The sequence below is a fragment of the Oryctolagus cuniculus genome, chromosome 1 (genome assembly GCF_964237555.1).
Source record: "Oryctolagus cuniculus chromosome 1, mOryCun1.1, whole genome shotgun sequence".
In the NCBI taxonomy this organism is placed as follows: Eukaryota; Metazoa; Chordata; class Mammalia; order Lagomorpha; family Leporidae; genus Oryctolagus; species Oryctolagus cuniculus.
In genome coordinates, this window is record NC_091432.1 from 66,909,103 (window position 1) to 66,935,221 (window position 26,119).

Sequence of the window (26,119 nt, forward strand, 5' to 3'; positions counted from 1 at the left end):
TGAAGACCAGGATTGAAGCTGAGTTCTTCAAGCTGAGTAGGAGCGGAGTAGGGAGCCGTGGTCGAGGCGGGGTTCCAGCAGAAGGTGGCCTCGTGAGGGGGCTGCAGCGCTAGCTCACAGAAGCTGCCTCCACTCTAGGTTTCATGTGAGTGGCCATCTAGAATTTTATTGCCTGGAGAAAATGAATATAACAAGCAGATTAAATACACAAGGTCCAAAATTAGAGGACCTAAGAAAGGTACTGTCTAAACCAGGAGGGAGTTTTCCCATTGAGAAGCAAATAGAAACTGACAGGAGGGGCTTGAAAATAATCCAGTGGGCATTAAGGTTTGGCCAGGTATATGTGAGGTATAGACCTGTCTCGTCACATAGGTACTGGATGAGATATCATAAGGGAGGTGTGGGCCAGCGCCACTGCTCACTAGGCTAATCTTCTGCCTGTGGCGCTGGCACCCCAGGTTCTAGTCCTGGTTGGGGCGCCGGATTCATTCCTGGTTGCTCCTCTTCCAGGCCAGCTCTCTGCTGTGGCCCGGGAGTGCAGTGGAGGACGGACCAAGTGCTTGGGCCCTGCACCCGCATGAGAGACTAAGATAAGCACCTGGCTCCTGGCTTCGGATCGGCATGGCGTGCCAGCCGTAGCAGCCACTTGGGGGATGAACCAATGGAAGGAAGACCTTTCTCTCTCTCTCTCTCTTTCGCTGTCTAACTCTACCTGTCCAAAAAAAAAAAAAAAAAAAGGGAGGTGTGAACCTCCTTAGGGAAGGTGCCCCGTTGACTTCCATTACCCAGGTGGCCTGGGAGGAGAGCTGGCCTGTATTGGAAGTTAGTATCGAATGGGTGGCCTCTCTAAAATAAAATTTCCAGCTCTGCCTTGACTGTTACTGACCCTAGGCTGTCCTGATGGCAGTGTTTATTTTGGAAGCTGGGCAGAGTGAAGGGCTTTTTAGTGTGGGACCAACAGGGTCTGCAGTTCTGACCCAGGAGTCCTCCAACCCCTAAGGCAATTCTGTTTCCAGTGGCCTGGCCCTTGGCAGAGCTGACAGAACTGACAGCTGCTCGTCCAGTGCCCTGACTTCTCATATGGAAAACAGGCGCCATTTTGGGGTGGAATGGCCTTGTTGGGTCTCCTTGATAACAGATCACGGTGTAAAGCAGCAGTTAGTTGGCATGCCAACTATCCCTACATGGCTCCTGCTGCCTCACTCCTCTTTCTCCTGGTTGCTGTTAAAGTAGAACACAGAGGAAGCCTTTAGGAATGTCTTCCAAGTAGGCACTTAACTCCATCCGTAATCTTGGTAGCCTGAGCTAGAAATCTGTGGTCACAGGCATGTAATGGCAGTATTATTCCTTTTAAATAAGACGATGCCCATGAGAAAAGCTATGTCTTTCTATGTAAGATCAAACACAAAGACCACCTTATCCAAACTGTCTTATATAAGTTCTAAAGATCAAACTACATCCTGATGGAAAGTCCTACGAAATGGAGTCAGTTTTCCATCTTCAAGAGAATAGAGGAGAAATGAGGAAACAAGTCAGGCTTCCAAGATTGCTTGCTGTCCATAACTTAATATCAAGTGAAAACTCAGTGAACAGTTTTAGTTGTCAGTTAATTTACGAAAGCATTTACCAAAAAGTCCAGTGCCTTCAGTAAATTTTAAGAGCAGATGTAGCGGGAAATATTTCTTGAATATCTAACAAAAGTGTACACCAATTAAGACAGAACTGTTAGTTTTCCTAAGTAGCCATGACACATTACTGGAGAGAACAACAAAGCACTTTCAGTTATTAGCAAAGAGATTTTGGCTGCCACTACATAAGGCAGGGGAGAAGACAGAAGAAGGCTAGGCTCTGAGCGTTCTTTGGAGTGAAGTTGCTCAGGACTTACTGTTCTGGAGTTTTTCTTTGCTATCGCTGCCAAATGTACAATGCCAAATATAATGGAGATGGCTGTCATCTTCATGCAAGGTGTGGCTCCATTATGTTAGGTTTTCAGATTTTGGAAGAAGAGGAGGTGGCTAGTTAAAGACTTTATGCTAGGGAAGACAGAAATGGGGGTTAAGGGAGAGTAGGGGCTGAGCTCTCCTGGACCCGGTGGGTGTGGGTGTGGGTGAATGGGTGTGTTGAAGTCACACTTCCGTTGTATTTGAACAACAGGCAGAGAGTCCTTTCTGGAGCTGCTGGTTGGGGAGGTGCAGAGCACAGCAGGGACCCTGAGAAGGTGGGCAGGAAGATATGAGAAAGGCCTCTGGGTGAAGTTTACAATGCATTGTCTTAGCAGTTTGGAATGTCCCAGGTGCAATTCCAGAGCAATAGCATTCACTGTCTTTCTGGGGAAGGGAGGGGTCAGGAAGAGAGAGAGAGGCTGTTCTGGCTGCTGGTGAGTAGGAGGGGGGACAGGGCCAGTAGGGGGTCATGTTCCAGAGGTGGCAGCATCCCTGAGGGAAAAGCAAGAATGGAAGAAGGGAAAGTCGAGGGTTTGAGAGGAGACTCCAAGTGTTTCTCTTGCCTGAGGGCTTGGAATGAGGAAAGTTGACCTTGGAGGACAAAGGCTGGTATGTATGGGACCTCTGACCATTTGCTGTTTCTCTGTGTAAAGTTATTAAAATCTTGGAGAATTTTGAGACAAAAAATGCCAAATTAGTGCAGAGGTGATAAATCCTTCAGGCCTAGCTTGTGCAAGTCTTTTAAGAGGCAGACCGGAGGGAAGTTGAAATTTGGAGCCCATGGATTAAGCAAAATACAGTCTGAGGGAAGAGGGCTTTTTTACTGGGCATTCCCCAGGAAAGAATCACCCCAACCAAGAACTTAAGTTCTGAGTCCTCTAAGAGGAGAATGAGAGAAATCAACTGAACACCCCAGGCCCTGCAAGAGGGGGATGAACCAGTCACAAGCATTGCCCCAGTATGCATGGAGCAACAGAAACCTCTCTTACCAATCTGTTGGGTTGTGAATTAGGTCCGACGTGGGCATACAACAATGAGATCTGGCAAAGGCTATGGCTGTGAATTCGTTGGGAAAATGAGGAAGTGCAAGTGGGAATGAGAAAGTGACTAAGGCTGTTCTTTACTTGTCTGGGAGGTTTTGGAGAAGTGTCTCCCAGGCCCATCCATGTCACTCCAAGGATGACAGGTGGGGGAATCTTGGAAGCTGCACACCTCCTCTTCCCCACTGCTACGAGAAGAAGCCAGGTCAGAAATGAAAGTAGAAAGAGAGAGACTTGGATACCCTGTCAGGCTGTTGGGGTCCGGTTTTAGCCTGAGGAAGTTTGAGCCCCGCCAGAGAGTTGCCCTGGTCAGAGGCTCTCAGTCATCCACCAGGTTATTCTAGGTCCCACACATCCACAGTCTCTCTCTTGAAAGGGAAATAATGATTCAGCGTGCCACAGGGAGAAGGAGAGAATTCGGAAAGCGAGGGAATTTGGAAGAAGGGGGGAAGGAGTCACCGCTCTTACTCAAAAGCCAGATCCTTTGCTTCCCTCCTCACATAGGGCACCAAAATGTAAAGAAAAGGGGTGCAGAACAGAGAGGACACAGTGTACAAACTTGGAGCCAGACCAAATTTATTCAAAGAAAATAAACTCATGGGGCTGGCGCTGTGGTGTGCGGGTAAAGCCACTGCCTTCAGTGTCAGCATCCCATATGGGCACCAGTTTGAGTCCCAGCTGCTCCACTTCAGTCTAGCTCCTTGCTATGGCCTGGGAAAGCAGTAGAAAGATGGCCCAAGGCCTTGGGCCCCTGTACCCTATTGGGAGATCCGGAAGAAGCTCCTGGCTCCTGGCTTTGGATCAGTTCACCTCTGGCTGTTACAGCCATTTGGGGAATAAACCAGAGGATGGAAGACCCTCCCCACCCCCCTTTCTGTAACTCTCTTTCAAATGAATAAATCTTACCAAAACAAAACAAAACAAAGCAAAAAAGAAAAGAAGAGAAAATAAATTCACAGAGGTTGACCAGCTGCCAGAGGCCAAATTTGGTAGTTCTTTATGATTGACTGCTTCTCAATTTTTTTATTTTATTTATTTATTTATTTATTTTTGACAGGCAGAGTGGACAGTGAGAGAGAAAGAGAGACAGAGAGAAAGGTCTTCCTTTTGCTGTTGGTTCACCCTCCAATGGCCGCCACAGCTGGCGTGCTGCGGCTGGCGCACCGCACTGATCCGAAGGCAGGAGCCAGGTACTTCTCCTGGTCTCCCATGGGGTGCAGGGCCCAAGCACTTGGGCCATCCTCCACTGCACTCCCTGGCCACAGCAGAGAGCTGGCCTGGAAGAGGGGCAACCGGGACAGAATCCGGCGTCCCAACCGGGACTAGAACCCCGTGTGCTGGCGCCGCAAGGCAGAGGATTAGCCTAGTGAGCTGTGGCGCCGGCCTGCTTCTCAATTTTGTATGTGCCTGTAGTTGATTTTCAGGGCCCTGAAATTGTAGTTTTTGTCAGTTTGGTCCAGTTTTATTTTTTTCTGTTTTGGAGAAATACTTGCTGAACTGCTCACTGTGCCCAGTCAGAAGTCCTCCCCACCCCCAAGATTTTTTCTTATATTTATCATTTCTTTGCTATTCACTCTTTCTTACAATACAAGTGTTCTGTCTCGGTTCATTTCCCATATGCCTAAAGTACTTCCTTAAGATTTATCTTTAATGAGCGTATGTTGGTATCATGTTCACAAGTCTTCTTGTCCAAAACTGTATTTATTTTACTGATTCATAGACTGTTCTCACTGAGTATAGCATTCTAGATCGTCAGTTATTTAATTTTTTTAAGGCATCAAAAGTAAAATTCCACTGCCTTTGCTATTGAAAAGTTAGTGATTGGTGTGGGATTTCCTTGAAGGGATTTCATTCAGGCAGCTTATCCCTTTGCCTCGGTGTGTTGTGTATAGTTTCACTTTTATGTGTCCTGGCTGACTTTTATTTTCGTGTTTCTTGATTTTGGTCTGTTGGGTATTTTTGAGTCAGTGAATTAATATTGGTGTTTTTTAAGATCAGTCCAGGATTTGCCACTATCTCTTCAAATAATGCCTTGCCCCTTTCCCTTATCTGTTTTCTCTCTCTGGACTGCTTGTTAAATAAGTGTGTTTCAGATCTTTCCATTCTGTCATGCATTTCATTCTGTCATGCATGTTTTTCTTCTCATTCCTCTCTGCTGCATTCTGTGTAGTTTGTTTTTCTAAGGAAGCTTCTTTCTCCACGTCTCATGACAGCCTTGCCCATTGATACTTATGGGTAGGATTTGGGTGAATTTAGTTTTGTTTCACCCGAGGTTTGTGTGGTTTAAAGTTTTTTGTGGTTCCAGCTCAATGTAGACTTCTTTCAGACAAGGGTGAGGTCTGGGTCTGGGCCTCATCTCTCTTAAGAGCCAAACCCAAACCCTAGGTTTGCATGGATCCACAGTGGTTTCATGACAAAAGCCCTCCAGGTCTCCACTTGTTCTGGGTGCTTTCCTTCTTGGCTTGCAAATGCTTTGGTGAGGATGGTGTTTTACTATTATTCAAAAAGGGTTTTCAGCCAACATTTTTAGTTGTCTGTTCTCTATGGGACAGTTGTCTAGCCTGCCTGTATCAGAAATGGATGGCTGCCTTTCCTTCAGTCCTCGGGCCAAGTAGTCTTTCCTGTTCACCACGTACATACTTATCAGTGCCAGTGCTCCATAGTCCTCCTTTTTTTTTTTTTTTTTTTTTTTTTTTTTTGACAGGCAGAGTGGACAGTGAGAGAGAGAGAGAGAGACCGAGAGAAAGGTCTTCCTTTTTGCCGTTGGTTCACCCTCCAATGGCCGCTACAGCCGGTGCACTGCGGCCAGCGCATTGCGCTGATCCGAAGGCAGAAGCCAGGTGCTTCTCCTGGTCTCCCATGGGGTGCAGGGCCCAAGCACTTGGGCCATCCTCCACTGCACTCCCGGGCCACAGCAGAGAGCTGGCCTGGAAGAGGGGCAACCGGGACAGAATCCGGCGTCCCAACCGGGACTAGAACCCAGTGTGCTGGCGCCGCTAGGTGGAGGATTAGCCTGTTGAGCCACAGCGCTGACCTCCCCTTCAGTCTTAAGAACTTCTTTTTTCTTTTCTTTTTTTTAAGACTTATTTATTTATTTGAAAATCAGAGCTACACAGAGAGAGAAGAGGCAGAGAGAAAGAGGTCTTCCATCTACTGGTTCACTCCCCAAATGGCCATATAACAGCTGGCTCTGAGCCAATCTGAAGCCAGGAGCCAGGAGTCTCCTCTGGGTCTCCCACATGGGTGCAGGAGCCCAAGGACTTGAGCCATCTTCTACTGCTTTCCCAGGCCATAGCAGAGAGCTGGATAGGAAGTGGAGCAGCAGACACCCGAACCGGCGCCCATATGGGATGCTGGCACTGCAAGCGGTGGTTCTACCTGCCACGCCACAGCGCTGACCCCCTATTTTTCCTTTTTCATAATAAATGTTTTATTTATTTATTTTTTTTCAAAGGTTTATTTAGTTATTTGAAAGAGTTACAGAGAGAGGGAGGGAGGGAGAGAGAGAGATCTTCCATCTACTGGTTCACTCTCAAATGGCCACAACGGCCAAGAATGGGCCAGACTGAAGCCAGGAGCCAGGAGCTTCATCTGGATCTCCTGTGTGGGTGCAGGGGCTGAGCACTGGGGCCATCCTCTGCTGCCTTCCGAGACACATCATCAGGTAGTTGGGTCGGAAGTGAAGCAACCAGTGCTCAAACCAGTGCCTCTGTAGGATTCTGGCCCAGCAGGTGGTGGCTTAATCTGCTGTGCCACAGCCTGGCCCAGCAGGTGGTGGCCTAATCTGCTGTGCCCCAGCCCCAGCCCCAGCATTTTTTATACTGCAGCTAGTATAGTTATTCCTAGACCTTAATGTGTTCTTCATAATTAAGTGAAACTCTGCTCCTGTTTAGCAGGGCTGCTAAAACAGTTTGCGTCTGATAGAGATTAGAGGTCAAATAACAATGGGATTCTGTTGAATGTAGATTGAAACTCTTTCATGATGGGAATTTAGTTATTATACAATCCAGTCTAAGTTGAATACATAAATGAACTTCCTGTATTATCTTTGTGCTGTTTCTTGGTGGTATCTCAGGGTGTCCCTTCCCACTTTGGTTAGGGAAAAGAATGCCATAAGGATCAAGAGGAGTTATCTTATATGAAAACCCTTTAATTTACTGGCTTATATGATATGCAAATTTCTAGTTTAACAAGATTGACCTAACATTTAACATTGGGAAATGAAAATATTTGATGCATTTCTCATTGTTAAAATTTATTTGAAAGACCGAGATGGAGAGACAGATTTCCCATCTGCTGGTACATTCTCCAGATACCCACAACAGCCACAGTTGAGCCAGGCTGAAGCCAGGAGCTGGGAACTTAATTTGGGTTTCCCACATGGATAACAGGGACCCAACTAAAGCCATCGTCGGCTGCTTCCCAGAGTGTTTGTTAGCAGGAAGCTAGAATGAAGAGCAGTGCTGCTACTTGAACCCAGGCACTCCAAAATGGGAGCTTAACTGCTGCACCAGTCACCCATGCCTGTTCATATCTATTGAGGCTATTTAAAAAAAAAATTATTTTTGTTTATTTGAAAGGCACAGTTACACACACAAATACACACACACACACACACACACACATACAGAGGGAGATACAGAAAGATCTTCCATCTGCTAATTCACTCCCCAAATTGCTGGGACCATCAGGGCTGGACCAAGCAGAAGCCAGGAGCCAGAAACTCCAGTGTGTCTCCAGTGTGAGTGGCAGGAACCCAAGTACTTGGCCCATCTCCTCTGCTGCTTTCCCAAGAGCATTAGCAGAGAGCTGGATCAGAAATGGAGCAGCCAGGACTTGGACTGGTGCTCATATAGGATGTCAGAATCACAGGTGGCTGCTTAACCTGCTGCGCTACAAATCTGGCCCCCATTCTTTTTTTTTTTTTTTTTTAGTATTTATTTTTATTTATTTGAGAGGCAGAGAGAGAGAGAGAGAGAGGGAGGGAGAGAGAGAGAGAGAGGTCTTCCATCTGCTGGTTCACTCCCCAGATGGACACAATGCCAGGAACTGCGCTGATCCGAAGCCAGGAGCCAGGAGCTTCTGGGTCTCCCAGGCAGGTCATCCTCTACTGCTTTCCTGGGCCATAGCAGAGAGCTGAACTGAAGTGGAAAAGCTGGGACTTGAACTGGCGTACATATGGGATGCAGGCACTGCAGGTGGTGGCTTTACCTGCTACGCCACGGCACCAGCCTCAGCCTCCATTCTCAACCTCAAAACCTTTTAGTGGTCCCCACCTCCCTCCTTGTACAGAGTAAAGTGTTGTCTCCTTGGCAAAGCATGGAAGATCCTTCAATGTAGCCCTAGTTCATCCTCTAGCTGTGTGTTCTGTATTGTGTGCTTCAGCAATTGCTCTTGGTTCCCTGACCATACCATGCCATTTGACACCTCTGAACTTTTGTGTCTTGTTCCCTTTGACTGCAATTCCTTATTTTATCTGGTGAAATTGTATTTTAAAAGCCAAGTTTCACAGCCTTTGTCATGTTTTCTGTCTGTTCCTTCAGAGATTATTATTCCTTTCTGTGCTATGTAACTTTTTATATAATTTTGTGAAACAGTATAATTATTTAAGTAGAGATCTGAATCTAGCAATACATTGGAGGCTCTTTGAGGGAGCTGTTTATATTTTGGTTTTTAATAGTTATGTGTGAAGTGTTGAATGAATTCCCATATGAAGCTCTGCCAGTGAGAGATGGGAATACATGTGCCTTCTAATGACTATAATAAGTACGCAGAGCAAGTATCATTATCATCCCTTTGTGTTAATTAGAATGTCTTCTTGGTTCATTTAAGTTCGCAATTTAATATATTCATGAGGTCTTTTTTTTTCCTAAGTGATTTATCAACTAATTGAAATAATTGTAAACAAATTAGAGTCTTCCTAAAGCGCGTTTTTGCTTTCATCAACAGAATCCAACGTGGCGGAGTCTAGATTTTGGAATAATGCCAGACCGTCTCGACACATCTGTGTCTTGCTTTGTGGTGAAGATATGGGGTGGAAAAGAAGATGTCTACCAGCTGTTGATTGAGTGGAAAGTCTGCCTGGATGGGCTGAAATACTTGGGCCAGCAGGTAATTTTTAGACTCTGGGTTTTAGTGGTGGTCATCTCAGAATTAACCTGTCTGACCTTTCTGTTGATTCTTTGGCCTTTTCGTTTCCTAAAGAGAGACTTTATGATTATTTACTTACATTATTGTTTGCTTATGTGATGTTGCTTACTTATGTTATGTTTGAGTCATTGCACTTTTTAAAAAAATACCTTTAACTGAAGAAACTTACAAAGAAGCACCCTATACTAAAAAAAATTTAGGAAAAAATTTTTTTGAGTGTCGGAAAGGGTAGGTTTTTCACAGCATTCTGCTTCTTCTTTCTTATTGGATATTCTCCCCTAGGATCTGAAAATTACGTTGAAATATGGAATACACTATTAGACACTTCTCTTTCTCTTTTTAAAATATTTATTTATTTGAAAGGCAGGGCAACAGAAAGCGGGTAGGGGGGAGGGACATAGAGAGAGAGAGAACTTCCATCTGGTCGTTCACTCCCAAATGGTCCTCAATAGCCAGGACCCTCTTCTGGATCTCCCACATGGGTGCAGGGGCCCAAGGACTTGTGCCATCTTCTGTTGCTTTCCCAGGCCATAGCAGAGAGCTGGAATGGAAGTGGGGCAACCGGGACTCAAACCGGCATCCATATGTGATGCCAGCACTGCAGGTGGAGGCTTTACCCGCTGTGCCACAGTGCCGTTCCCGAGAGCCAGAATTTATTGAGCACAGGGATATGATAGATGCCTGACTGATACACAGCTCCCTGTCTGCACTTTTGCTGTATCTATGACTGATAGAGCTGATCCATCAAGAAGTGTTCTTGTAACTGAGCTCAAAAAGTAGCTCTGTAACCCTAACACAGTATTGCAGTATACAGCTAGCAGCTGCATATGAAATAAGAGCCGCCTGCCATCCCCAGACAGGTTGTTAGAATTAATGTTTATAGCAGCCTTGTGAAGGTTATTATTACTCTTTTTTCCCAGATGAGAAAGTTGAACCTTAGAGAGTTTAAGAAATTAATCAAGATCAGATAGTTAGGTAGAGCTAGAATTTAATTCTGGGCCCAGCTGATTGAAAACTTACTTTCTTTGTGTTGTATCACACTGGTATATACACATGTGGAGTATATACACCGCACTATGGAATGAATGCCTTTTGTATTTTGTGATGCCTGTTGTACTGCTATTAAAGGTAACCTTAAAATGTTAGTCACAGATTATTTATACACATCTGTGATGTTTTCTTAGTATTTATTCAGTATATACTTTCTAGTATGTTTCTTTTTAAAGAAATTATTTATTTGAAAAGCAGAGGTATGTATACTTTTTTTCATCTGATTTTGAATGTAACATATATTCTGAGCAGGTATTTTGGCACAGAAATGAAGACAGCATTTGGGATGCCTGCATACCGTATATTAGTGTGCCTGGATTCCAGTCCCAGGCCCACTTCTGATTCCAGCATCCTGCTACTGCACACTGTAGGCCACAGCAGTGCATGGCTCTAGTTAAGTCTCTGCCACCCACATGGGAGACCTAAGTTGCATTCCAGGCTCCTGGCTGTAGAGTGGCCAGTTCTGGCTTTTGCCAGCATTGAGGACCAGCAAATGGAAGATCTCTCTGTGTCTCTTTGCCTTTCAAATAAAAAAACAAAAATAACAATTTAAAGGAATTCTTCTAACCTTTTTTAGAAAAGTAGCACGTGTTCTTTGTAATCACTTTGGAAAATTTTGATCAGTACAGAGAAAAGACTAAAAACTACACAAATTCTTTCTTTATAGCTACAGATAAGCTGTTATTGATAAACACAGAAAACTGAATAAAAAATTACATGAAATCTTCCTGCCAGCTACATCCATTATTAACATTTGGTGAATATGATTTTAATCTTTCTTCTCCTAAGGACATATGTATATAATATTTTATGTTTATAAAATTTCAGATCCCATCCAATCTTAAAGCTGATTTCAGAATTCTTTCTCTTTTTTCTTAAGAGATGACAAACTTCTTGAGATTGATTTGTAGTTTTCATAATAAATTTCTGATTCCAACCTAATCTTTTGGTAGCAAAATGATGGAGATAAACAGAATGCATGTGATTGATTTTGTTTTCATAATAAGAGGTTGAAGATATGGAAGTCAGGTGAATGTTCCCAGGAATATTCTGTTGCTGGCTTTGGTAACTCATCTGTAGATACAGAGAGGAGAGAGCAGACATTGTGTCCTGATAATCCTTGTTTTTCCTCCACGTGAGCCCTCATTTTAATCCTTCACAGCAGAAGCAATTTTTTTATTAGCCACAACTCTTTCTAAAGTAACTACATCTATTTTTATATTTCACAATTGGGCATTTATTACTATTTTGAGTTATTTTAGATCTCAGTTCTTTGAATTTTTAAAGTTTTATTCCTCCAACCTTTAGCTGAAGTTTCATTTGGGGTGATCCTAACTGAGGCTCACATCAGTTGCATCTGAAAGAGAGAGGTATGTAGACAGTAATTAAAGAGACATTAAAGACTTTAGGGATTGGATACTATTATCTCTAAAGTTTTTGAAAATAGAAAATACTCCCAAACCTTTATGTTTTTCCTAGTGCTTCATGTGTTTGAAAGCACTCTTGCAGACTTACTGGAGTGTGGTTTCTGGGGATCAGAGAATGTGTAGTATGCCTCTGAATTCCCTGACCTTCAGGAATGCTTGTTACAGTCTCAAGAAGTGTCCATGGGAAATATGTGTGAAAAATGGTGCCTCTGAGTTCACGGTGAGAATTTTGTTGGTATTTTCATTTTAAATGTTTATTTTACAATTTTGGATTAACATGTATTCCTTATATATTTTTACAGAGTACAGTGCAATATTTCAACCTATACACACAGTATTAACCAGTTATAACTGGCAGTTAGCATTTCTATTTCCTTGTCTTTGTGTTTGGAGCCTACCTCCAGCTCCTTGGTTCCAGTTCTTTATAGAGAATACACACACACACACACACACACACACACACAGACACACCAGCGAATGGAAGTCCTCTTTCTCTGTCTCTGCCTCTCTCTGTAACTCTTTCAAAAAATTAAAATAAATCTTAAAAAAAAATAAAAAAGACTTTTTTTGTGTGTGTATAAAAAACATTGTCTTGACATATAGTTGCCCATTGTGCTGTAAAATACCAGAGTCCATTATGTTTACGTTGCTGTGTCTTGGTAGCCATGATCCACCCTCCCTGTATCTGCCTTTTCCTCACCCTTCCCAGCCTCTGATTAGCAGTATTTTAAAGTCAGATAGATTTTTAAAAATTCCACATGTGAAAGGGAATCTACAATATTTGTCTTTCTGTGCTTGATTGTTTCACTTATATAATAACCACCAGTTCTGTCCATTTTACTGCAGATGTCAGCATTCTCTTCATTTTTTATGGCATAATAGTATTCAATTGTGAAAATGTGTACCGCACTTCCTTTATCTATTCATTCATTGATAGATACCTAGGGTGAGTCCATATCTTGGCTGTTGTGAGTAGTCTTGGAACAAACATGGGAATGTGGGTCTCTCCTTCAGATGCTGATTTCATTTCCTTTGGCTGTGTACCCAGAAGAGGAATAACTGGGTCATATGGTATATCTATTTTTAATTTTTTGAGGAATCTCCATATTGGTTTCCATAAGGACTGTACTTATTTTGCATTCCCACCAACAGTGTATTAGGATTTCCTTTTCTCTACATGCTCATTAGCATTTGTTACTTTTTAATATCAGCCATTCTCACTGGAGTGAGAGGATGCCTCATTGTGATTTTGATTTGCATTGTCCCTGTGACTAGTGATCCTGAGCACTTTTTCATGTGTCAGTTGATCATTTTTATTTTTTCTTTTGAGAGCTAACTATTCAGAACCTTTGCTCAATTATTAACTGGGTTGGTTTTTGTTTTGTTGAGTTTTATTTATTTTTTATTGTTTTTTAAAGATTTATTTTATTTATTTGAAAGAGTTACAGAAAGAGAGGCAGAGACAGAGAGAGAGGTCTTTCATTCTCTGGTTCACTCTCCAATTGGCTACAACGGCTGGAGCTGTGCCGATCTGAAGATAAGAGCCAGGAGCTTCTTCCAGGTCTCCCACGTGGGTGCAGGGGCCCAGGGACTTGGGCCATCTTCTACTGCTTTCCCAGGCCACAGCAGAGAGCTGGATCAGAAGAGGAGTAGCCAGGACTAGAACCTGCACCTATATGGGATGCCGGCGCTTCAGGCCAGGGCTTTAACCTGCTGTGCCAGCCCCGAGTTTTTTGATTTCCTTATATATTCTGGATATTAATCCTATGTTAGAGAATAGTTTGAAACTATTTTCTTCTAAAGATTTTATTTATTTACTTGAAGGATAGAGTTAGAGAGAGGGAGGGACAGAGAGAAAGGTCTTTCATCCACTGGTTCATTCCCCACATGGCCACAATGGCTGGAGATGCGTCGATCCAAAGCTCAGAGCTTCTTCCAGGTCTCCCATGCAGGTTCAGGGGTCCAAGCACTTGGGCCGTCTTCCATTTCTTTCCCCAGGCCATAAGCAGAGAGCTGGATTGGAAGAAGAGGAGCCGGGACACAAACTGGCACCCATATGGGATGCCAGCACCACAGAGGCTTAACCTATTCCACCCAGCTCCAGCCCCTTGCAGTTCTTTTCTTCCATTGTGTTGGTTGTCTATTTACTCTTGATTGTTTTCTTTGCTGCACAGAAGCTTCTTAGTTTGATATAATCCCATTGATCTCTTTTTGCTTTTGTTGCCTGTGCTTTTGTGTATCCAAAATATTCATGGCCTATGCCAGCGTCTTAAAGTGTTTCCCCTGTGTTTTCTTCTAATGTTGACTTACATTTAGATCTTTGATCATTTTGACTTGATTTTTGTATAGGAGTAGAAGGGGGCACCACTGGTTCACTCTTTTGCATGTGAATATCCAGTTTTTTTCCAGCACCATTTTTTGAAGAGAATGTTCCTTCTCCAGGGTATGTTTTTAGCTTCTTTGTCAAAGACAATTTGATTTTCGATACATAGATTCATTCCTGGGGTTTTCATTTTGTCTGGTTGGTCTGTGTGTCTATTTTTATATCAATGCCATGCTGTTTTGGTTGTATGGTATGTCTGGAAGTCTGGCATTGTGATGCTTCCAGCTTTGTTCTCTTTTTCAAGATTGCTTTGTATATTTAGCTGTCTTTGGTGTTTGCATATGAATTTTCGGATTGTTTTTCTGGTTCTGTGAAAAATGTCATAGATATTTTGATTGGGGTTTTGTTGAATTTATAAGTCACTTTAGGTGGTATGAGCATTTTAATATTAATCTATGAAAATGAGGAGTTCTGTTCTTTTTTTGTATCTTGTCACATTTCTTTCTTTAGTGCTTTCTAATTTTCATTATACAGGTCTTTCACATCCTTGGTGAGATTTCTTCTAAGGTGTTTTATACTTTTCCTGGCAGCTATTCTGAATGGAATTGGTGTTCGACTTTCTTTCTCAGCAAGTTTGTTGCTGGTGTATGAAAATGCTACTGATCTTTTCATGCTGATTTTCTGTCCCACAACCTTCCTGATTTTGTTTATGAGCTCTTATAATCTCTTGGTACGGTCTTTAGGTTCTGTCTCTCTAGAATCATGTCATCTGTATATAGTGATAATTTGACTCCATCCTTTCCTATTTGTATGCCTTTTATTTATTTATTTTTCTTGCCTAAAGATTTTGACTTAAACTTCCAGTACTATACTGAATAAGAGCAATTTAAGTCTGATTCCAGATCTTAGAGGAATAGCTGTCTGTTTCCCCATTCAGTATAATGTTGGCTGTAGGTTTGTCATATATAGCCATTATTATGTTGAGGTATGTTTTTCTATACCTAATTTATTCAAGATTTTTTTTAAATCATGAATTGGTGTTGAATTTTATCAGATGTTTTTCTGCATCTGTTGAAATGTTTTTTTCTGCAGCTGTATTGTTTTTATCTTTCATTCTGTGGATGTGATGTATTATGTTTTTGATTTGCATTTGTTGAACTTTCTGCAAACCTCAGATAAATCCTATTTGATCACAGTGAATAATCTTTCTGATGTGTTATTTGATTCACTTTGCTAGTATTTTGTTGAAAATTTTTGCATCTATGTGGGGAGCAATCCGGACTAGACTGAGTTACTGGAATTAAGACTTATTGTATGCATCTGCTCTCCCACAATATGGCGCTGGGAGAGGAGTAAACAGCTTCTACCCAGCTGCCTCCAGTTCAACCAATAAACTGTAGGACTTGCTCCTGATTGGAGGAGAGCAGCGTACTCGGCGTGTGGGCAGCCGAGTTGGGATTGGCAGAGGAGGACTATAAAGGAGGAGAGAGACGGCATGCACCAGGAACATCTAAAGGGAACATCTAAGGGGAACACCTGTGCAGCCCCCGAGAAAGCCGGCCGGCGGTGTGCCGCTCCCCTGCGGAAGTGGGGAATGTGGCCGGGGGAACTGCCCTTCCACGGAGGTGGAAGGGACAGTAGCCAACCCGGGAAGAACCAGCAGCAAACCCGGGGAGGGCCGAGCAGATGAAAGAACAGCGCAGGGTCCTGTGTCGTTCCTCCACGAAGAGGGGGAGCGACATAATGGTGCCGTGACTCGGATAGGAAACCTAGGACGGATAGGAAACTTAGGAGGGAAGAAACGGGAAGAAGTGGAAAATATCGGAGAAAGAGACTAGCAAACAGACTAGGGAAAAGCCGGACGATAAAGGTGCCGGAAGAAGCTATTGAAAGCCTAGGCATAGACTCGGATACGGACTACGGGGGGAAGCTGGGAGAAATCTCTAAGGTTGAAAGCGAAAGTGAAAGCTAGAACAAACAGACTCGGATGCGGACTGTGGGGAGAGGCCAGGAGAAATGAGGGAGGAGTATTGTTGGAAGAAAGCTTGGGGAAACATACCGGGTAGAGAAAAATGTTAGGGAAATTGAAGCCGCGGGGGGCAGGCCAAGGCGGAAACGAAAGCCACTTTGGGATTCTCAAGTTAGCCCGGGAATAGGGGGCGAAAAGTTGAAACCAGAAGCTGAAACGTAAGCCAGATTGGGATCCGTCTGATTAGCCCGGGGAGCAAAGGACGGGAAGCCAAACCGTGGAGCGGAGACGTATGCTGGGTTGAATTCGCCAGGCTAGCCCGGGGAACTTGGATTGAATGTTAGTGGTGGAGACGCAAGCTACGCTGTGTGACTCGCGGAAGCCGCCGCGTGCAGAGAGAGCACGGGGCGTGAATAGATAGGGAACGGGGCTGGCGCGAGGCCGTGGTGCAGACGCGAAAGGGCTAGTGAGTAACCGCGGAGTGTGCGCGCAAAGCCGAGCCGCGCAGATGAGAGAGGCGCGGGCTGAAGCGGCTCAGAGCCGGCGAGGCGCTGAGAAGCAGCCTCGGGGCGGAGCCCGCTGGCGGGGTGAGGCGCCGGGAAGCCGCGCGGAGCTGTGAAGCTGCCGGCAGGGCGAGGCGCCGGGAAGCTGCAGGGATAAGAGAAACAGAAGTTTAGAAGTAAAATGAGAGAAATAGGAATACTGGAAGATAGAAGTAAAATGGGAGAAATAGGAATGCCCGGAGATAGAGAAATAGAAAGGCCTCCCTACAATACTGCAATTAGAAGGCTTGGATTCGGTCTGCCTGATTAAGTGAGGCGATGAGCACCTGCGGGCGGCTAGCAGCTTATGCGCCGCAGGTCACCGAAGACAGGCACGAATTAACATCAGTAAGGCCTCCCCACAATACAGCAATTAGGAGGCTTGGATTCGGTCTGCCTGATTAAGGCGGTAAGCACCAGCAAGCAGCTCGACCAGAGTATGAGCTGCAGGTCACTGAAGATAGGCACGAACCAACACTAATAAGTCTCCCCCACAATACGGCAATGAGAAAGCTTGGATTCGGTTTGCCTGATTGTTAGGGCTTGTAAGCCCCTGCAGGCAGAGCAGAGCATGCGCTGCAGGGCACTGAACACAGGCACGCATCAGCGCCTAAAAACCTCACAACATGGCGAAGAGAGGACCCAGATTCGGTTTGCCTGATTGATAGGACTTGTAAGAACCTGTGGCAACTCTAGCAAGCGGAGCAGAGTGTGTGCCACGGGGCACCGAAGATAGGCGCGTATCAATGCCAAAAATAAAAAGAAAGGGGGATCTGTGGGTAGCAATCCGGACTAGACTGAGTTACTGGAATTAAGACTTATTGTATGCATCTGCTCTCCCACAATATGGCGCTGGGAGAGAAGTAAACAGCTTCTGCACAGCTGCCTCCAGTTCAACCAATAAACTGTAGGACTTGCTCCTGATTGGAGGAGAGCAGCGTACTCGGCGTGTGGGCAGCCGAGTTGGGATTGGCAGAGGAGGACTATAAAGGAGGAGAGAGACGGCATGCACCAGGAACATCTAAAGGGAACATCTAAGGGGAACACCTGTGCAGCCCCCGAGAAAGCCGGCCGGCAGTGTGCCGCTCCCTGCGGAAGTGGGGAATGTGGCCAGGGGGAACTGCCCTTCCACGGAGGTGGAAGGGACAGTAGCCAACCCGGGAAGAACCAGCAGCAAACCCGGGGAGGGCCGAGCAGATGAAAGAACAGCGCAGGGTCCTGTGTCGTTCCTCCATGAAGAGGGGGAGCGACACATCTATATTCATCAGGGATATTGTTCTATAATTTTCTTCTTTTTGTTATATCTTTGTATGACTTTGGAATCAAGGTCGTGTTGCCTCATAGAATGAATTTGGAGAGATTCTCTCCATTTCAAGTCTTTGGTTATAGTTTGAGGAGAAATGGTGTTTATTCTTCCTTAGAATTTGGCAGCAGAACCATCTGATCTTGCATTTTTCCTTCTTTGGAGATTTTTAATTACTGATTCAGTCTCATTACTTGTCATTAATCTGTTCATGATTCAATTTTGCTGAGAACATGTATCTAGAAATTTATCCTTTTCTTCTTGATTTCCCAATTTGTTGGCATATATTTGTTCATAATAATCCCTAATGATCCTTTGCATTTTTTTGTGGTATCTGTTATGGTATCTCCTTTTCCATTTCTGATTTTATTGAGTCTTTGCTTTTTTTTTTCTTGGTTATCAATTTTGTTTATGTTTTCAAAAGAAACAACTCTTCACTTCACCACTCTTTTTGTATTTTTTTTAAAGATTTATTTATTTGAAAGTTGGAGTTACACAGAGAGAGAAGAGGCAGAGGGAGAGAGGTCTTTCATCTGCCGGCTCACTCCCGAAATGGCCACAATGACCAGAGCTGCGCCCACCCGAAGCCAGGAGCCAGGAACTTCCTCCGGGTCTCCCACACAGGTGCAGGGGCCCAAGGACTTGGGCCATCTTCCACTGCTTTCCCAGGCCATAGCAGAGAGCTGGATTGGAAGAGGAGCAGCCGGGACTCAAACTGGCACCCATATGGGATGCCAGTGCAGCAGATGGTGGCTCTACCCAATATGCCACAGTGCTGGCTCCTTTTTGTATTTTTTTTAAAGTTTCTTTAAAAATTTTTTTATTTATTTTTATTTGAAAGGCAGAGAGACACACACGCAGAGATATCTTCCATATACTGGTTCACTTTCCAAATACTCATAATAGCCAGAGCTGGGCCAGCAGAAGCCAGGAGCCCAGAACTCAAAACCAATTTCCCACATGGGTGGCAAGAACCCCAGTGCTGGAGCCCAATCTGTTTCATCCCATGATGTGCACTAGCAAGAAGCTAGATTGGAAGCAGAGGAGCCAGGTCTCAAACCAGGCACTCCTGTAATGTGTGGGAATCCCAAGCAGTGACTTAATCACTGTGCCAAATGCCACCCTCAGTCTCTGTCTTTCCATTGGGCAATTTAGTCCATTTACATTTAAGGTTACTAATGGTAAGTAATGGCTTAGTCCTTCATTTTTTTCTTTTTTTTCCCCTGAGGACGCTTTCCACATTTTATTTACATTTTATGACTCACTTTAATCTCAAAATCACATATCCATACACCTATTTCCTTTTTTTGTTGACTTCACTTGAACTTAAATGCAGTGTTTCTTAAACAAAGAATGTAAACAAATATTTACCGTGCCTGTTACATGTAACACACTGGAACAGCTTTTAACTGAAATTCATCGACTCCCCCAACTTTTTTTTATTATAAATACAGGTATCAAAACAATCCTGAACATATTTTTATACTACTAGTAGTCAGCACCCACACTATTTTAAAATGTAACACAATTTGTGACAATATTCATTGTACCTGCTACTTTAATCAATTTCACTGCAGCTCTTTCACTAAGCAAGATGGATAAAGCATGCCATTTCTGTTTGTCCTTCTTGGGATTTTTACTTTTCAGAAACATACGTTTCCACTGCCATCTCACACGTCTTACCACGCTTGTGTCTTGTAAACCCCAATCCTACCTACAGCACTCCAGGTTTATGTTTAAATGCCAGTGCCTCAACAGGAAAAAGAAAAATTGTGCTGCATTTTTCCTCCCGTTACCTGAAAACGTAATGGGTATACATATATTAAATATATTGTAAATGTCCGGGTCACATATACCAGCTGGAATTCTTTGCTGAATGTGTGGGTATTTTGCACTGTGATATTTAATCAAGACATTAATATGAGTAGAAGGTTGTTGATTTAAGACAAGGTTGAGATCCATTAAAATTAATTGTTGTATGTCCTTCTGGTGGCTGTGGAAGCTTCATAGCTTCTTTGGACATCATTAGACATCTTAGCTCTTGAAGTACAACTTTAATGCTATATGAATTTTGCCTTTTGCTAATACTGGTATGCTCTGTGCATCCACCATTCCACTGAAATTCTTTATCCCATTCATATTAATTTTTGTTACAAATCTCACTGATGGAGGAGCTTCTGAATATTTAGGCCCACATTCTGCTTTCAGGCTGTATAATCTGTTCTCATAATTTGTCCTTGGTGGCCCAATAATCATGCCTCTCCACCTTGTAAGTGTCATATCTTCATCATCTTCAAGGCCCCAGCTAACCGTACCATCGCCTACTCCTTTTTGTCCTTCTTCAGGTTCTTCCAACAAGCGAAATTACGAGGAACTTTAACTCCTGTGGAGACTGCCATCTTCTCCTGCAGCCCGACTAGTCCCGTCATTTTTTTCTTTCATATTTTATTTTTTTAAAGATCCTTTTTTATTTTTCTTACGGATCTTATACTTTCATATCTATTCATGATGTGGTTGTTGCTTTCTTTGTTTCTGAATGTAGGGTACTTTTAAGCATCTTTTTAAAGCTGGTCTGTTGCTGATGAATTCCTTCTTCACTGGACAAAGTATTTATAACATTCTTTTCTTTCAGAAAACAAATTCTGACATTCTCTTTTTTTTTTGACATTCTTTTCTTTCATAATTTGAACTATATTGTTCCATTGCTTCCTGGCCTGTAAGGTTTCTGATGATAATCTGCTTTTAAATCTGATGGGAGTTCCTTAAAAGTAAGCTAGTACCTTTCTCTTACAGATATTAGAATTTTTTTATTTTTTATTTTATTTTTTATTTTTTGGACAGGCAGAGTTAGACAGTGAGAGAGAGAGAGAGAGAGAGAGAGAGAGAGAGAGAGAGAAAGGTCTTCCTTCCGTTGGTTCACCCCCCAGATGGCTGCTACGGCCGGCGCACCATGCTGATCCGAAGCCAGGAGCCAGGTGCTTCCTCCTGGTCTCCCATGCAGGTGCAGGGCCCAAGCACTTGGGCCATCCTCCACTGCCTTCCCAGGCCACAGCAGAGAGCTGGACTGAAAGAAGAGAACCAGAACAGGACTGGCGCCCCAAACAGGACTAGAACCCAGGATGCTGGTGCCACAGGTGGAGGATTAGCCTAGTGAGCTGTGGCGCCAGCCTGTAATATTGTTATTTTGAGAATTTGACCTTACATGTCTTGGGGAAGATCTTTTTGGTCATGTCTATTTGGAGTCCTGTAGGCCTTCTGTGCGTGGAAGTCTGTACATTTCTTCAGATTAGGAAGTTCCCAGTTATTATTTCAATGACTAGGTTTTCTGTGCTTTGGATTTTCTCTTTTCTGTGAGGAATTCCCATTATGCAAATATGCATTCATTTAATAATGTCCCAAAGATCTTGGAGACTGACCTCATTCTGCTCTCTCTTGCTCTCTGACTGGTATTTCAAAAGATCTATCTCCAAGTTCAGATAATCTTCTGCCTGATCTAGTCTGCTGTGGAATCTTTCAGCTTTATTTTTATATTCTGTCACTGTAGTGGGTGGTAGCAGCAGTGGAGGTGTGGGACACTCCTGGGACTCAGTGGGGTTGCTTGAGTCTCTGGTACACATACACCAAATGCTGTCCATGCCAAAGGAAGAAGCCGTGGGACCAGTGATGGTTCCAGGATCGGCATGGTGTGCAGCACCCCGTTCCCCAGCCGATGTCTGTTTGAGGGTGTGTAGTCTCATGGCCTGCTGAGATGGATGCTTCATGCAGATCCTGTATGGGGACCTGAAGCAGCAGCACTAGCTGGTGCTGGGATAGGTGGGGTGAACCCTTAGCCAATGTCCTTGGAAGGGCTGGAAGCAGCAAAAGCAGGGCGGGTGCTGTGAGCTGGCTAGGCATATGTACATCCTTAGCACAGTGTGGAAAGTGTGCACAGTTCTGAGCAGTGGTGAGCAGACTAAGCTGGGGTCGTAGGCTCTCTGACCTGGAGTCCTGGTGTGCATGAGTTCCAGCAGCATTTGAGTGATGTCCCAGGTGGTTAGGCACGGGGAAGGAGTTGGGAGGGAGGGTGAGCCCAGGTCTGAGGGGCAAGCACCCCTACTTCTAGGGTGCTAGGAACAGGATCCCCTTGCTGTTCTGCATCCCTTGTCTCTTGAAGGGCAGAGTGCTGCCCAAGCTAGGGTGCCAGGTTTGTTGTATTCTGCTGGATCTGGCTAGATTCATGAAGTTATAGGTGTTGTTGTTGTTGTTGTTGTTGTTTTTTAAGTTGGTAGAATATCTGTGGGGCCCCAGGGATGGGGATGTGTCGGGTGTTCTGTCCTTGGAAATATAGATGCTGTCGACTGGCGCCGCGGCTCAATATGCTAATCCTCCGCCTGTGGTGCCGGCACACGGGGTTCTAGTCCCGGTCGGGGCGCCGGATTCTGTCCCGGTTGCTCCTCTTCCAGGCCAGCTCTCTGCTGTGGCCGGGGAGTGCAGTGGAGGATGGCCCAGGTGCTTGGGCCCTGCACCCGCATGGTAGAAGCAACTGACTCCTGCCTTCGGATCAGCGCGGTGCACCGGCTGCAGCGCGCCGGCTGGGGTGACCATCGGAGGGTGAACCAATGGCAAAGGAAGACCTTTCTCTCCGTCTCTCTCTCTCTCACTGTCCACTCTGCCTGTCAAAAAAAAAAAAAAAAAAATCTAGATGCTGTCAGTGACTTCTTTCTTAAGAGGATTCCACGCTGCAGCAGCCTGCGCTTTGAGCGCTGTGGGAGATGGAATGTGAATTCCTTCTCTGAATTAAGGCAACTGTGAGGTGTCTGGGCAGCTCTTCTACTGGGCTTCTAGTCTGTGGTGCCTGTGGATTCCTCCTGCAGCCAGGACCACCTGCTAAGGCCATCATTCGGATGGGCTCTGCTGGGGCTCTCCTGTTAACCCTTCTTCCTCTACCCCAGTAGTGGATTCCTCCGGGCCACTGGGCTGTGTCCTGATAGCTGGGTGGCTGTGTTCCTTTCTCTGTGCTGCTATCCCAGTCCCCCTGTCATTCTCCTACCCGAGTTCTGGTGTTCTTCAGGAACTTGCCTTAAGATGTAGCCATTTATTTGTTGTTTTGCTTCTTCTGTGTGTAGGAGGAGGTGAACATTGGGTCACCGCTGTTTGGCCATCTTGGAAGGTCTTCTGATGGGTTTTGAGGCCTTTTACTAATGCAGGAAGTGCTCAGTTTATCACCTGGTCTTTGATAAGAGATTTGTTTTCTGCTAATTTAAGATGGAACCAGCCTGTTCTTCAGCAATGAAGTAACTCTTGTTCTCTGATCAAATCAAAATGTGATTAGAATGATTAGAACTGATAGTATATTTTCTTCCTCTCTTAGATTCATGCCCGCAACCAAAATGAAATAATTTTTGGGCTGAATGATGGCTACTATGGTGCTCCATTTGAACATAAGGTAAGAGGAGTTTCCTAATGTTATGAGTTTTGTTTAGCACAGTGCACCTTGCAGGAATTCAGAGTAGATATAATCCTGAGAAGCTCTGTGTAAATAGAGTCGTGTTTTAAGCATCATTTATAATATGTTGTTTTGTGTGGCTTGTATTTTGTAAGACATCAGAACCACCCTGATTCATCTTTTCCAAATCCTATTATATTGATTTTCTTAAAGGAAAACCTGAGCTAGCTGTTTCTATTTGACATAATTCTTTGGGGTTAAGAAAGAATAGTGAATTTTGATGAAATACAATGTAGTTTTATTTAATACTTCAGATGCCTTGTACACCTTCCAGTAACTTTTTTTTAAAGATTTATTTATTTATCTGAAAGAGTTACACAGAGAGAGAAGAGGGGCAGAGAGAAAGGGGTCTTCCATCCGCTGGTTCACTCTCCAGTTGGCTGCAATGGCTGGAACTGCGCCAATCTGAAGCCAGGAGCCACGAGCTTCTTCTGGTTCTCCCATACAGGTGCAGGGGCCCGAGGACTTGAGCCATCTTCTACTGCTTTCCCAGGCCATATCTGAGAGCTGGATCAGAAGTGGAGCAGCTGGGACTCGAACCAGTGCCCATATGGGATGCCAGCACTACAGGCAGTGGCTTTATCTGTTCTGCCACAGCGCTGGCCCCCTTTCAGTAAATTTTAAAAAACTATGAATCAAGTTACTTTATAGTCTGTGTAAAGATGACCAGAGAAAGGAGAGGGCTGGGAATCTCTATTTGCTGCTGTCTGTGGTGCTATGCCAGGTGATTCATGTACTTTCTTACATGATATGCTAGCCAGTGTGTCTATTTTATAGAAGGAAACAGGCTGTGAAGGATGAGCATATAGGATCTAGAGAGTAGCTGAGCTGAGTTTTCAGTTCGCCTACCTCTAAAGTCTATGTTCTTTCTACTCTGTTAAGACACTTTACCTAAAAATTTCTAAAGCTACGCATTATTTGCACTTTGTAATCATGTTGTGTTGTAATTCTTGGTTATCTGAGATGCAGTTGCCTGGAGTTGCCTGTTCATTCAACAGCATTTTATTGAGTATAGCTGCAGTGTGTCCGCCCCTGGACTGCAGGTGCTGGGGATGCAGTGGTGAGCGAGTGAAGATACCCCTGCTGTCATGGAGCGCATGGAAGGGCTGAACGCTGATCAAGTAGTCCAGCAGATATATGCATAAACACAAATGGTGTGTGTGTGGGTGCTACGGAAGCGTGTAGTGAGGATCCCATCTGTTCTAGGGGCTCAAGAAAGGTCCTGAGCTCAGACCTAGCTTTTAGATGCTGAAGAGAAGTGAGCTGTGTGAAGGGGTGAGGACTGGATGGGGCTTCCAGGCAGAGGAGAGTAACAAGTTGGAAGGCTGAGGCGGATGGGGACATGGAGAGTTTTAGGGACTAAAGGGGGTCAGAGTGATGGGGGAGAAGAGGACACCAGGAGAAGCTGGAGAAGTAGGCAGGGACTGTATCACATGGAAAAGGATGTGACGCTAAGCACAGGAGGCTGCACTGCACGACCTTTAGCACACAGTGTTCTAACCAGAGTTGTGTTTTAGTAATTCCACTCTGGCCGAAGTAAGGCCTGGGTATAGACGAGGCGGAAAAGGTGTGGGGAGACAGTTGGGAGGGTCTGCACTGTAGTAGGTAGCACATGTTGATACTGTGAAACAGCATTATGATAGAGTCAAGAAAAGCTAGATGAATAAGCTTTTAGGAGATAAAATCATTAGGATTTGGTGATGTTTGAATTTAAGGTATAAGAAAAAAAGAAATGTCAAGGATGGCTTTCGGGTTTCTGGCTCAGATGAAGTAATTGGATGCGTAAAGGTAACAGACACCAAGGAGGCCACAGGACACGGGAGAGAGAGCAGTTGGTGGAGGCACATGTAAGTTGAGAGTGTGTCACTCTGAGTTGGAGATGCCTGCCTTTCAGACATCCATGTGTGCATGTTAAGAGCCTGGAGTTCACAGAGATGCAAATATGGGGCCATTGGCAGATAGCCCTGGAAATCCTGAGTGTAGATAAGAGATGAGAAGCAGGCAGTGAGGAAAAAGGGGCCAAGTAAGCAAGCCTTGAGCACCTCCCACTCTTAAAGGCCAGATAGAGAAGGAGGCACTGGAAAGGTGCCTGGGAAGGAGTGGTCAGAGGAAAAGGGAAAAAAGACTGAGGTTTCTTACAGACTCTGAGGCCAAAGAAAAGAGGGTTGTTTTGTTTTTTAAGATTTGTTTTTGTTTGTCTTGTTTGTTTTTTAAGGGGAGGGAGTGGTCAAATATGATTAGAACTGAAAATTGCCCTTTGGATTTACTAAAATAGAGATTTTTCTAGGTGATTTCTTCAAAACTCAGGTCAAATTCTGACAGTCTTAAAATTATTTTTAATTTAATTTGTTTTTAAATGATTTATTTATTTATTTGAAAGGCAGAGTTAGAGAGAGAGGGAAAGAAATAGCAAGAGAGATATCTTCCATCTGCTGATTCATTCCCTAAATGGCTGTAATGCGAGGGCTGGGCCAGGCTGAAACCAAGAGCCTCATATTCCATCTGGGTTTCCCACGCGGGTGGCAGAGCCTCAAGTACATGAGCCATCACCTGCTGCTTTCCCAGGTGCATTAGCAGGAAGCTGGATCAGAAGTAGAGCAGCTGGGACCCAAACCGCTCCCATAAGGGATGCTGATGTCACAGGTGGTGGCTTAACCCATTGTACCACATGCTGGCACCCTTTAATTTTAAAATTCATTTTCTGAGTTTTTAAAATATATCAGTATCCTAATGCATAGCTTTAACATAAGATATGCCAATTTGTATCTAGGTTTGTTTTTCTTCCTTTCAAATCTGTAAGCTTTTTGACAGATTTCCACTTGTAATATTGAATTCTGGTATATCTACCATAGTTGTTGGGATATGGTATTTGCTTATTAAAAGGGTT

At 44.2% G+C, this 26,119-nt stretch overlaps 1 protein-coding gene and 1 pseudogene across 7 annotated transcripts in view; one reads left to right on the plus strand and one right to left on the minus strand.

Moving 5' to 3' along the window:
- Positions 1 to 26,119, plus strand: part of UVRAG (UV radiation resistance associated) — a 324,263-nt gene that overhangs the window by 58,014 nt on the left and 240,130 nt on the right. For 6 of the 7 annotated variants that reach the window (XM_017344617.3, XM_051822278.2, XM_002708684.5 and 3 more), the window contains 2 exons: positions 8,933 to 9,094; positions 23,098 to 23,172. In XM_017344617.3, the coding sequence (XP_017200106.2) occupies positions 8,933 to 9,094; positions 23,098 to 23,172 (237 nt within the window). The remainder of the gene's footprint in view (positions 1 to 8,932; positions 9,095 to 23,097; positions 23,173 to 26,119) is intronic. The other variant, XM_017344612.3, reaches the window with a different exon arrangement.
- LOC100352559 (ubiquitin-conjugating enzyme E2 variant 2 pseudogene) lies at positions 19,663 to 20,146 on the minus strand (annotated as a pseudogene).